General features: G+C 34.4%; 1 protein-coding gene across 1 annotated transcript in view; it reads left to right on the top strand.

Moving 5' to 3' along the window:
• Positions 1 to 11,188, top strand: part of AP3B1 (adaptor related protein complex 3 subunit beta 1) — a 259,512-nt gene extending 248,324 nt beyond the window's left edge. Inside the window, exon 27 of the mRNA XM_061189377.1 lies at positions 10,473 to 11,188. Within this exon, the coding sequence (XP_061045360.1) occupies positions 10,473 to 10,626 (154 nt within the window). The 3' untranslated portion in view covers positions 10,627 to 11,188. The remainder of the gene's footprint in view (positions 1 to 10,472) is intronic.
• The last annotated feature ends 1,393 nt before the right edge of the window (positions 11,189 to 12,581 follow it).

Here is a 12,581-nt window from a genome sequence, read left to right as displayed (position 1 = left end):
AACATGCAGTTGTTACTTAGTCCTCTGTGAGTTTAAAGGAATTCATTGCAAACTATCTTTAATTCCTCTGCCATTCTACTGCCAATGGCGTACTTCCACCATTACATTTAGGAAATAAATTGAAAATCAAAGAGAACGCCTTCAACCCTTTAAAAATGTATTTTTAAGTTAATACAGGGGCAAGAGAGGCCCCATATAAAGAGTTCTGTGGGTGATCTGGATCCTTTTAGACTCAGTTCTGCCATTATTGGGCTTTATAACTTCTCCTTATGGGCTTTAAGTTCCTCATCTGTTTGGAAATTGATGGCAGGGAAAAGAAGGTGATTGAAATGAAATTCTATTATCTATGGAAGAACATTGGACTTGACATCAGAAGAGCTGAGTTCAAGTCTTGATCTGCCATTACGGAGTTGCCTAACTTCATCTACTAATCATGACAGAATGAAAACTGCATGTACTAGTCAAAAATCAAATTTACCTTGTGCCTTTTTTTTTTTTTTTTTTTTTTGCGAAGAGGAGGTCCTTAAGTTGCTCAAGATGCTTCCATTTCTTAATTTACGATAAGCCCTATCTGTCTCACATAGGGCGGTGATAAAATAATAAAATGGATATAAGGTCATCATATTGGTACTGCAATGCAAATACACCTTATCTGTCAGTTAGTGTTGTTCAATGGGGAAAAAATGAACAAAAAGAAGGCTTTTAGTAAAAATTTTTGGTTCTAAGTCTTCCTTGTTTTGTTTTCTACTTTAAATACTTTTTTCACTTTCCTGAGTGATTTTCTTCAGCAGAAGTTGTTCTGTTTTATGTATGGATCCTTTGAATTATTGAAATTACTAAAACACCAAAATATTGTACATCAACTGTAACTTTTAGCTTATGCTGTATGAAATTTTACCTGACACATATAGTATCCAGCAATACTTCAGTCTTATTTTAATATGTTCCTTTGTAGTAGACAAAACAACATAGGGTAACCCTTGTTTATGTTGGAACTTCTAATTAAGTTTTTGTTTTGCTTTGTATGCAGGTTTTTAACTTTTCTGAAAGCAATGACAGTGTTCCAGGTTTTTGTTTCTTAGAAGAAAATAGCCAGATTACCTTCTCAAAGCCAACTAATATGAAAGCCATTTTCCTATTGGGAAACAGACTAAGAAAGACACTTAGCACAGTTGTATAATTCTTATTAAAGCATAAAGTTTGTCTATGACTTGTCTTGGTGGTTTAGAACTTAGTGCCTGTTCACAGGATTAAGTTACAGTCAATTCTCAATTATCCATACCAGTGCAGGGGAGACACACAACTAGGAACCATTTCTATCTGGCTTTGGAGTGCAGAGTTTGCACTTACACTTAATGGCCATGGTCCTCATACACTTTTGCAATGTGTTGACACTTTTCCAGTCCAGCCTTATCACAGTGGCCTGGTATTTGGCTCTGTAACTTGGTGGAGGAGCCCAAGTTACTACAGAGCCAAAAGTGAATAAAATGCCTATATATAATTCTAAATAGGCTGTGCTATCTTAACTTGCCTCACAAGTCTCATGGTACTTATTGAAAATGTTTTACATTTGCTTTTTTTATAGTAAGGTATGACTATAATAATGTTTTAAATTTTAGAAGGCTTCCAATAAATACCTAGAGTTATTTGTAGTTTTCATACAGGTATTGACAAAAACTACTATCCCACAAATGTAACATTTTTTGCCATTCTTTTATGCTCAGTAAGTTAAAACTGAAATAAACAGTTGTTAGTACAGTCTGTACCAATGGCTTTCTTAATTTCATTTAAAATGAAATAGCAATTACTGTTTATAATAACAAAAATTAACAGTTTACCACTTTATTGAATTGTATTAATGTTTTTGACAGTGTTCAGTAGGGTATTACCCTGTGGGATGAATGAGTTTATATATCTAAGCCTTTATATTATTTAATTGTTAGTAATAAAATTGAAATCTCTATGAGATTTTTGAATGACTTCTCTATTCTTCTGTGGTAGTTGCTTTTTTGAGTTTATGAAAAATAGGACCAAAACCATTATTGTATTTATTAATGGTAATCATTTTAAATAAAAAACAATAAGCTTGAAAAGCATTTTGACCATTAGTATTTTAAGAAATTAAAATTTTCAATACAATAAATTATTCTTGGCTAGCCTACCTATGTTCTATTTAATTTTTCAGGATCTTTCATTTCTGAGAGGACTTTTTAATTAGCATTAGAATATTCTTTCTGACCATTCAATGAATTAAGTTCCCATTGTCTAGTTTTAGGATAATTTATTCCTACTACTCTTTACAATTTGAATATTTTTTACATTAAATACCAAGTTAAAAAGTATTTAACATAAGAATTAGCTAAGAAAAAGTGAATCTTCATTAATATGCAGAAGTGTGTAATAGTATAAAGTAGAAATTTTAATTGAATACGTAAGAGAAAATGGTTCCTAACACATTAGCAGCAAATACCTCCATTAAGAAAAAGTTAATTAAAGGAGCACAAGTTTTACGGAATTCAATTCAAAAACCAGGAGCATTTTCAGCATAGTTAACCGGTTTCAAAGATCAGTTGAGAAAGTAGAACTACTTTCAGATTATGTGACATTTAGTTTTGATTTTCTAAATGAGCCATAGAATCAGAAAGCCAACCAGTATACTATTGAAAGACTTAATTTTACCTTCCTTTCTGTGGTATGTACTTAGTCGTTGAAAAAGCTGCTCTTTGAGAACAAAACCATCTTATTGAGATCTACAGAGTTATGGTCATTGTGCCAATCTGCTGTTTTCCAAATTACAGTTACCACATGATAAGGGGTAATAGAGTAGTCAAAATCAAAAAAATCATAAAAAGCATTTATTAAATATATAGCCGAACATCTTCATGTCCTATGTTAGATACTCATATAAGAATGTGAGACACTGTGAAAGTCTTAAAGCACATTATTTAAAACAATACTAATAGAGTATATACAAAGGGCAGAATGAACAACAGTAAACCAGTATATGAATAGACTGAAAAGTTAAAAGGTGAAGATGTTATGTGTTTTAGGGGAGGTTAGAAAGACTAGCATTGGAAATCCTAGGTTTATCACGGGCCAGAAAAAATTTCTTGTGTCCTTCCAAGAAAGAAATTAAGTAGTGTTTATGAAGGAGATTCGTATTCAATAGTGTAGAAACTGAGGTGCATTTGCTTTAATTACATTGCTTGTCCTCTGATAAACTAATGTATGAAAATGACCAAAATGCAGAAAGCCAAAAAATCTATACCTTCAAAATCTCTAACGTTGTTCTGTATAAAAGAACCATGTGGGAGTTTGTGTAAAACTCAGATTCCTGGGACCCACACCCAAAAACTCAGATTCAGGACTGCTGGGACAGGACTCAGTATTCCAAGTGGTTGCAGATAAATGTTCCAAAAGTTCATAGTTAATGCTAGCCACATGGCATATTTTAAAATATATTTTTCTGTGTTTATGTTTCTTTTTTACAGGTTAGTCATTAAGGAACATCAGTAGACAAGATGTTTGATTTAGGTTTTTCTTCTTTTTATCCAGTGTGTTCCAGCCAGGAAAGTCTGTTGTTAACTAGAGTAGCACATTACAGTGGTAGCTATGAAACAGTCTTAGACCATAAGTAAAAGTTTGTCTTTCAGCAGTCTCAACATTTTACATTTTAACCCAGTTTCAGGAATTCTGACATTCATATACAGTAGTATTGTTAAAAACAGTTGTCATACAACCTACTCATTTTTCCCTTTCGTGAACAACAAATTGACCTTATAAGGGGTGATATTTGAGTGAAAACAGAAAGCCATGTCTCTGCCACGATTCTATTTCAGTTCTTAGCTTATTCATTAAGACCTTAGGACAGCTTTCACTAACTTGTATTCAGTACTTACATTCTTTTTTTCCCCCTGTATATCGTAATCTATGGTTTGGATTTTGTTTACCCTGTCACTTTTTTAATTTGCAAATTTTGAACATATACAACCTGTGAATAATGACAATCCGTATAGAATAAATGTCGTTTTACTGTTGTTACTTAGGTCCTTAGCTATTAGAAAAATCTGGTGTTGTGAATGGAACTGTGAATCCATGGCAACCTAGTAGCCAACTTTTTAATTTATCAACACACTTAAAGACAGTTTATTGTTTTAGGATTAAAATAAAATTTTTTTTACTTACAGTAGTTGTAAAGAACAACTTATTTCTAGTCCTTAAACTCATCCAGTGAATCACTGTTGTATACATGTTTATGGTTATTAATAGGGGAAATACTGGTATATACCATTGTTTCTATCCTAAAATATTTATATTGTGTAACTCCTTCATTCAATATTTTTTGAAGACCTTTGTGACAGATTTTGTTGCTGCTGGGGTTACAAACATGAATGACATAGTTACTTCTTGGTGGGGGTCTTTGATATTTTCCTTTTTTTGGTTCTTAGGTTGATCAACCTTTGGGTTATTGTTTTTGTTTGCTAGTTGTTTTATTTCTTTTCCCCTGATAACTATGGAATATTTAAATACTGGGTAATTTTGAAGGCCCATAATGGACAAGAATGACATTTGATGGCTTAGTGCCCTAATTTTATAAGCCTGATACTATAGTCACCATACTTCACCTGTCTTAAAACAAAAGTTTGTACAAACAGTTGTTAATATTAAAGATGCTAGGCTTCAGTCTTTTCTAGAATATGACAAATTGGAGAGAATTTCCAGTGGTCCAGTGGTTAAGACTTGCCACTTTCACTGCAGAGGGCCCGGGGTTCAATCCCTGGTCAGGGAACTAAGATCCCCACAAGCCATGTGGCACAGCCAAAAAACAAACAAACAAATAAACAGACAAAAAACAAATTGGCATCTCAAACCAGGACTAAGATTTGTGGAACCTGTTTCGTGATCAGAGTTTTTCTCACGTTGGTGGTTGTCCACTAGAGGGCAGCACTGCTTTTTTATCTGACTGCTTTGATCTATGCAGGCTCTGTGAGCAGCAATTCATTGAAAAGCAAATGTGGACCTCAGTTAATTTTTACAGGAAAGGCGGCGTATTTGGATATTTCAGAAATAACCAAACTGCAGTTGATTTTTGCTTTAAAACATTGTATATTTAAAATTTATTTAATTCCACTGTTTGTGAATATTCTACAATGCAACAATTTTACAAATAGGAATATATAAATGTTTTCATGTAAAAATGAAAGAAAGGTATTCTTGATGATTTTCCTTCTGGGTTGACAATTTTATAAGGAATCAAAGAGAATGGGGTAAGAATTTATTTGTTTTACTCTCTGGTTTTCTGTTAAGTCCCATCCCACCCCACCCCCACCAAACAGACAAACCAAAAATGCTCTGGAATAACTGGAATGTTTCATATCTCCTTTGAGAAAGTGCACTTAGATTTTCTTAGCTTTCCTGTATAAAGAGAATGCATCGTTGACAAGACAGTGTGGGGAATCATTTTTTATACCAATTCTAAAGATTAGAATAGAAAATAGAGAGTCCTAAATTCTGATGGTAGCTTATTTTTTGTTTTAACTATTCTCATCAGAATGTTAAAGGAAAACACTACAATATTGCTGGCTTTTTTAAAAATAATAGGGAAAAATACATTGCTTTGGATAAATTCTCTAAACTTGAATCACATGTAAATTTTTTCTCAATATTAATTCAATAGTGTAATGGGCTTAACTTCAAAATACATTTTTATAGTCAACAAAATGGGATTTTTTTACAACTTACAAATTCTCTGCCTTTTAAAAATGTTATGCTATATTAACTCAAAATTATAAGGGTTTATCATTTTAAATCCTTTGGAAAATAATACTCCAAATCAACATGCTTTGGTATTCGATGTTAGGAGGCTTATTCAAACCAGTATTTCTTACGTATAATCATTGTGCGACTTCATTACACATTTGTCAACTTTGGACTAATTATTTTTATATAGCTAGGGCAGGGCACTGCATCTTGTGATCGTCTTTCTTACTAATAGGATTCTGTCTGCTTCAGCAGACAGTAATTGAAGGCTTCATGTACAGAGTGGGAAAAAAAAAGTTTTAGCCTGAGTGGGCCATTGTCACAGCTCCTGGTAACCAGTAGAACAGAAAACACAAGAAAATTGAACTCAGAATAGAAAAATCAGAAACCAGGAAGACTATCCAAGAGAAGAAAAAGCATGTCTTTGAGCTGTTGCATTAAGTGTAGCAAATATGATTCTGCGTAAAAAAGTTTTATGTTTGTGAATACCCTGGAGATTGATGCAGCCTCTCAGATAAATATTTTTAAATTCATGTTGTTCTATCAACATTTCAGTTATTAAAACAATTGAGTTGTAGGATTCTTTTCCTTCCAACAAAGAGCATTTAAGGTCCATAGGCATTTTCCTACAAATCTAAAAAAAAGTATGGTTTAAGTGCATGAAGGAGTAAGTCCGTGCATCGTAAATAATATATTTGTTCAAATTCGTTGTCGTTATTTGACCTGTTCTCATAATTTGTCAGTAGTTAAAACAAATTAACTTTTTTAGAAGAGTAGTACATACTTTGATTTAGGTTTGGCAACCACCTTATTTCATCTTTTTCTTTAAATCTTAGGAATTCTTATGGACTTCAAAGATTAAATGTCAATTGCTAGAGATAATAGACAAAAAGACATTTAACAAGATGAGATACAAATATGTGCAAACAGTTTTACCTTCTCGGTGATTAGAAACAGTGAGTGCTTGGTGGTAGAATGAAAATGAAAAATTATGAAAAATACCTAGCTGGTATCCTTTTAATAACATGGAGCCCATCGTACATAGGCAATACATCTTTAACTGTCATCCACTTATTTGTTCTCATTTGTGGTGTTACTGGTGTTCGAGGTTGGTTGGTCTCCCAGTCGTCCCTCCCTACATTACAGCTCCATTCAAGGTTTTGTATTTTTCATTGCTGGTGTCTCTTTTGAAGGAGTGGGGGTGGGGAATGTTTGTTTATTTTTTTTAATCTTTAAAGGCAGAACTTTAAAATGTGTTGTGACAAAGCATCAAGTCAAGATGCTTTGAATTACAGAATATTACAAATCAGGTACACAACTTTTGAAGAGAAAAATCTTCCTTCTTAAAGTTTCTGGAACAATAATAGATTATATGCATATTAGGTAAATAAGAAAAACCTTAATTTACCTGTTGACAGATAAAAAACAAATATTAAGAGGGTATTTTGCATGTATTAAGAGAATGTGTGTGATCTAGAATCAGAAAGCTTGGGCTCAAATTCCTGCTCGAACCATTCACTAGCTGTGTGTCCCTGAGCGAGTTTCTCAACGTCTTTGGGCCTCAGTTTCCTCATCTACAAATTGATCTGGCTCAGAATCAAATGAAATAATGCAAGTGAAGTACTTAGTACCCAGTGCACACAGCACTTAATAAATGATAGCTGCTATTATCATTACAGTGATCAAAAACTTCACAGGTTTTCTGGAAAAAAAATTGTCACAGAGTGATCTTAGTTTGAGGCCAAGTACAAAGGTTCTTATGTCAGCCATTAAATTTAGTATGCAGGTATTTGACCCAAGCTGTCTTTATAATCAGTGTTTCTTACATCCCAAAGCTAGCTATTTGTTATTTCCTAACTAGTACTCTTTCCATAACTATCTTTTAAATGTATGTAAAAGCATAGCCTGTTTGGGAGTTAAATGATTAATAAATTTTGGGGGGAGGGGGTGGCTTCTGCTTTCATGGACCAAAACAAACCAATTGTAATCATGCTGTGTTCCAATTAAATACATCCTTTTTGAACTGTGAAATGAGAATGTCAGAACATCTGATCTTTTGGTCTTCTGCTTTAAAACATTGCTTCTATCATTTGTGCCCATTAGAACATACAGACCTAGTTAAAAGGCAGTAGCTTTCACACCAGGTAACAGATTTTATTGCTAGGATGATTCGCTTAGCGTGTTTCCACTGCAGTGTAAGCAAATGCCTCTTTTCTTATGTGCCCCTATTCTTTCCAGTATTGAGCATTTTGTGGTATTAGGATTTTTAAAACAGGTACAAGACACTAGTTTTAATCTCTGTAAACATACTGACATCAAAATTGGCATTTGTCTCTGCTGAGTTTATATTATTGTAATATCAACCCTAAGTTTTAATAGAAAAGAGATAAAATGTGCCTTGGGGCTGTGCAACCCTGACAGTCAACAGTCAATAGAAGCTTTTGCATTCCTTTTCAGACACAGCCTTCTTCTCCATGTTCCCAAGGCACAAGTGTTAAGTAAATAAAGACTATCATTGACATAATGATAACTCTGTCAGAAATAGGGACCTCTGCTGAAATATTTGTTGAATGAAGATTTGGTGATGACCACATCTGTGGGGAAAGTTGCATAAATGGGTGAGACAATAGAGCCACCTAGTATCTATCATCTGGTGACATGGTTTAACAGAAATACAGAAACAGGGTTCTCCTATGACGCAGAAGAACCTCGAAAATTTGGACAAAAGAAATGCAGAAACCTGCAAGGGGTGATAGAAAAGAGAGGTCATTTCAGGGCTGGTGATCTTGTGTTCTCTCAGAGAGGCAGCTGAGTTGCCCAGTTCCTAATCTCTTGTATGGGCGTCTAAAGAGCAGATGGGTGTATATGTCCAGAGCTTTATAAAACCTCTTTAAAAACACTGGCATGATTTCTGTTCCTAAACCGGCTCTACTTACAGTTGCTTCTCTCGGTGGAAAAACTGCTCTATCGGATTCCTTACAAGTCTTCAGCATGTTTGGAGAGAGTACACAAATAAATGTCTACGAAGGTTTCTAACATACTTTGTCTACCACCCATTAGCTAACATTTTAAAACACGACTTAAAAGTGTTGATAATATTTTCATCTTAGTAAAATTAGCATACTTGTCTTGCTTTTGATGCATTATTCTAATTATTGTTGGAAAATTGATTTTCATGACTCTATTTAGGCCAAAAATGGCTTGTTAGGTCCCCCCACACACAAAAAAAAAAAAGAAAAAGAAAGAAAGAATCTAATATGTTATGAGATTTTGATGTCATTTTTTAAAAAAAACTCAAAAAAGAAATTACTTTTCATTTAAAGAGAATCTGCTTCCTGCTTAAGTGGCTAATATTTTAATTAAGTCAGGAGTGAAGTTTTTCTGAGTGTCTCCTGATAAACTCCCTCTTTTATGTTGATGGTAATTAAACAGATCCCCGAGGACGCCGTGGGCTCTGTGCAAGGCCCATGCTAATTGTCAGACATGAGGCACTGACCAGTTGGTTGGCTCTTGAATAGCCCACAGTGCGCTGTCAGCGCAGCAGTCTGATTTTTATGTATTGTGAGCTGCTGTCAGGGCTAACTGGGTGCCATTGTGGCTGAAGATGTTGCGCAGATTGAGGCAGATGGCTCAGATTCAGACACGTGTCCTCCAGAAAGGGGAAAGGGGATCGGCCCTGCAGAGTGGGGTCGCAGCAGGTCACAGACCTGCTCTACACTTGCTAGTGTTTTCAAAAGCTCATGCGCAGCAACTTTGTTTTTCTCCAGTCATCCCTGCAAGCAAACCCCCTCCCCCCCGTCCCCCCCAAAAGTGTGGAACATGCTCTACGTGGAAAATGGAGGCCTAGGAGGGGACCGCCCTCTTCCCATCTCTGGGGCTCAACTGTGCAGGCAGAATGAATTAGCAGGATTGACAGAAGTTCATTGTGCCTCCAACGGCTTTGCAGTCAATTGCAGTGCTTAAAAGGCTAGTTTTACTTTTAATTTCATGTAATTAGTAGGTTCTTCATGTCTTGGAATTTAGTAATGGAGCCTTAGACCTCAAGTTTCCTCTTTTACATTCTAAAGCAGAAAGAAGATCTAATGTTCTGAACATTAAAAAAAATACAAGCGGAGGGAGCGGGGTGTTGCATTTGGCTGTCACATGATTTTGTTACATGTCATCAACATTGGAGATTGAAGTTGAATATTTAACATGTCTGAATTCATTGAAACTTATGAAGAGTTCTATAATGCACACAAAATTATCTAATGTCTTGCATAATCATTTTCAGATATGAGGAATTAAAATTTCAAGCTCTTTGAGAAAGGTACCTTTTTCTTAACAGGTTTTAAAGATAAAAATAGAGTGGTTTATTTTAAATGGTGCTATGCATGGTGAAATGTTAAATATCAAATGAATAAATGATTCCCAAATATGTAGTAATAGAGAATTATTCACATGCATCTATTGTTCAAACTAGTAAGTAAAATAGAACTCCTTTTTCTGTTCTGTTCCAAAGATACACTGAAATTACCTGCTTGTGGTTAGCATGGTGCTGGGCAGTTTATTGATTTTTCAGAAGAATGCTTGGCTTTGGGTTTTTGGCAGTAGGGAACCTGTAATAAATTACTGAGAAAAAGACAAGTTATTTTAAACCTATTTGAATGTATGCTGTCTCCTTTTTTCCCCTCATGATAAAAGGTCTCTCTCTTTTCTTTTTTTTCTTCCAGGTTTGCAGCTAAAACTGTGCACAGTGGGTCATTGATGCTAGTCACGGTGGAACTGAAGGAAAGCTCTACAGCCCAGCTTATCATAAACACTGAGAAAACTGTGATTGGTTCTCTTCTGCTGCAGGAGCTGAAGCCTGTCCTGTCCCAGGGGTAACCTGCTCACATCTGGACTTTAGAATCTGGCACACAACAAAAGTGCCTGGCATCCACTACTGCTGCCTTTCATTTATAATAATAGCCCTTCCATCTGGCAGTGGGGGAAGAATACACTCTTGACATTCTTGTCTCCTGCTTTAGAATGCTAGTGTGTATCTATCATGTATGCAGTACTTTCCCCCTTTTCGCTTTGCTAACCAAAGAACATATATTTTACTGTCAGTGATCTCAACTTCTAAATCCATGTGGCATTTTCTCTGTTCTGCTACTCCTGGCCTTCTCGGCTCCCTTCTCTTTTTCAACAATGATGGACATGAATTAGATACTTAAAGTTCATTGTAAATCATCTTCCCTCTCGCAGGAAGCAAAAATTAGCCTAGAAATAGTAGTATAAATGGCCTCTCAGCTTGGTATGTGAAAATGGGAGAGCATACTTTTTTAGAATTAAATTCAAAAGCAACGATTTATCTGTAAAATTTTGTTCTGTGAATTTCCTGGTGTTGTAACTGGTTATTGACAACTGTCATCATGAAATTATCTCTGAATAATAAGATAAATAAACTAGCACCTGAATAACATTTGTCTTTGCATTTTTAATGAGAAATTGTTTATAATCCTTAAGTTCATATGCTGAGGTTTCCTTAAAATAAATATTTTGAGTGTTATATTATGCAGAGAAACAATGGGGTTTAGTTAGTGAAAGAAAAACTACTTTCAAACCAGGTAGATTTTCTACTTATGTCATAGTTAACTTCAAGAAAAAAGTTGATATGTTTAATAACAAAAAAAAAAATCTTCATGTCTCTTTATGTACCATTTTGATCTCTTAGTAGAGATCTGATTACAAGGCCTATTACAACTACTGAAGAAATTCTTTGAATCTCATTGTTTCTTTACAAATCTCGATGCCCAGCTTTGATGGACTGACATGCCTTTGGAAACTAACTAATATAAACTAAATGATAGAAACCTTAAAAACTAGTTATATGATCAACATTTTAGCACTTTGCCCTAGAGTGTTTATTTTATTGCTAACTTAGGCAAGGTACTGTTTTTCTTGATTGTTCTATACTCAGAAAACTTCTTCCTAATACTTTTAAAAGTTGAAATTGTATTTACCTTTCTGATACAAGCTAATAATAGGCTTTAAGACAGTTCCCTTTGTATAGAGCCACATAATGATTTTTTGAAAGTAAAAAAGAAAGAAAAGGTACATTGATTGAAACACTGTAGAACATATATAAAGAGTAAAGAAAAATAGAAAAAAACATTCTTGGAACATTCAGGCTCTGAAAAAATTATTTAGATTTTTAAGTTTGTGAGCTGGAGAGAGCAAACAAACTTATTAAAATTTCCTGCTCCTGAAATGCAGCAGTTACTCTGGGGGAGGGATTACTGTGGTAGACACATGTTCTCCCTCACTCTGGAGACACGTATACTGGGATAGTACTCACACCAAGAAGCACCTCTGTAATTGCAGCCCTTTGGCATTTCCATTATTAACCCTATTTCTTAGGGCTTTACAACTTTGGATTTTTAAGTCAATAACTTTTTGAAACACTGTAAAGAATTTGACAGGCTAAATACTTATTTTCTGAAAAACGTATTTGGACTTACTGTCATCAAAGCAGAGGGGAAAATGCATGTAGTGATGTAGAGATTTTTATTTTCCTTAAATTGGGGCACTCATCTTTGAAAATAGATCACGCATTTGTCTGTTTTTTAAAACTAAGAAAATTTCAGTAGGATTTTACCTTTGAATAAGATAGTAATTTTGACTGCTAATTTTTAGATTTAAAATGTATATTAAATTAATATGTTGTGGTATGCTAACAGTTGAAACCATTTGAATATCAGTAGCTTATTATCATTAAAATATTTTTTCACATAAGTGAAATTAGAGAAATGACCACAGTCCCAAGTTTAAGGTTTAGGGTTTTTTTGTTGTTTTTT

The sequence above is a fragment of the Eubalaena glacialis genome, chromosome 4 (genome assembly GCF_028564815.1).
Source record: "Eubalaena glacialis isolate mEubGla1 chromosome 4, mEubGla1.1.hap2.+ XY, whole genome shotgun sequence".
Taxonomy (NCBI): Eukaryota; Metazoa; Chordata; class Mammalia; order Artiodactyla; family Balaenidae; genus Eubalaena; species Eubalaena glacialis.
Note: the sequence above shows the minus strand (reverse complement) of the source record. Positions and strands in the feature narration are given on the sequence as shown.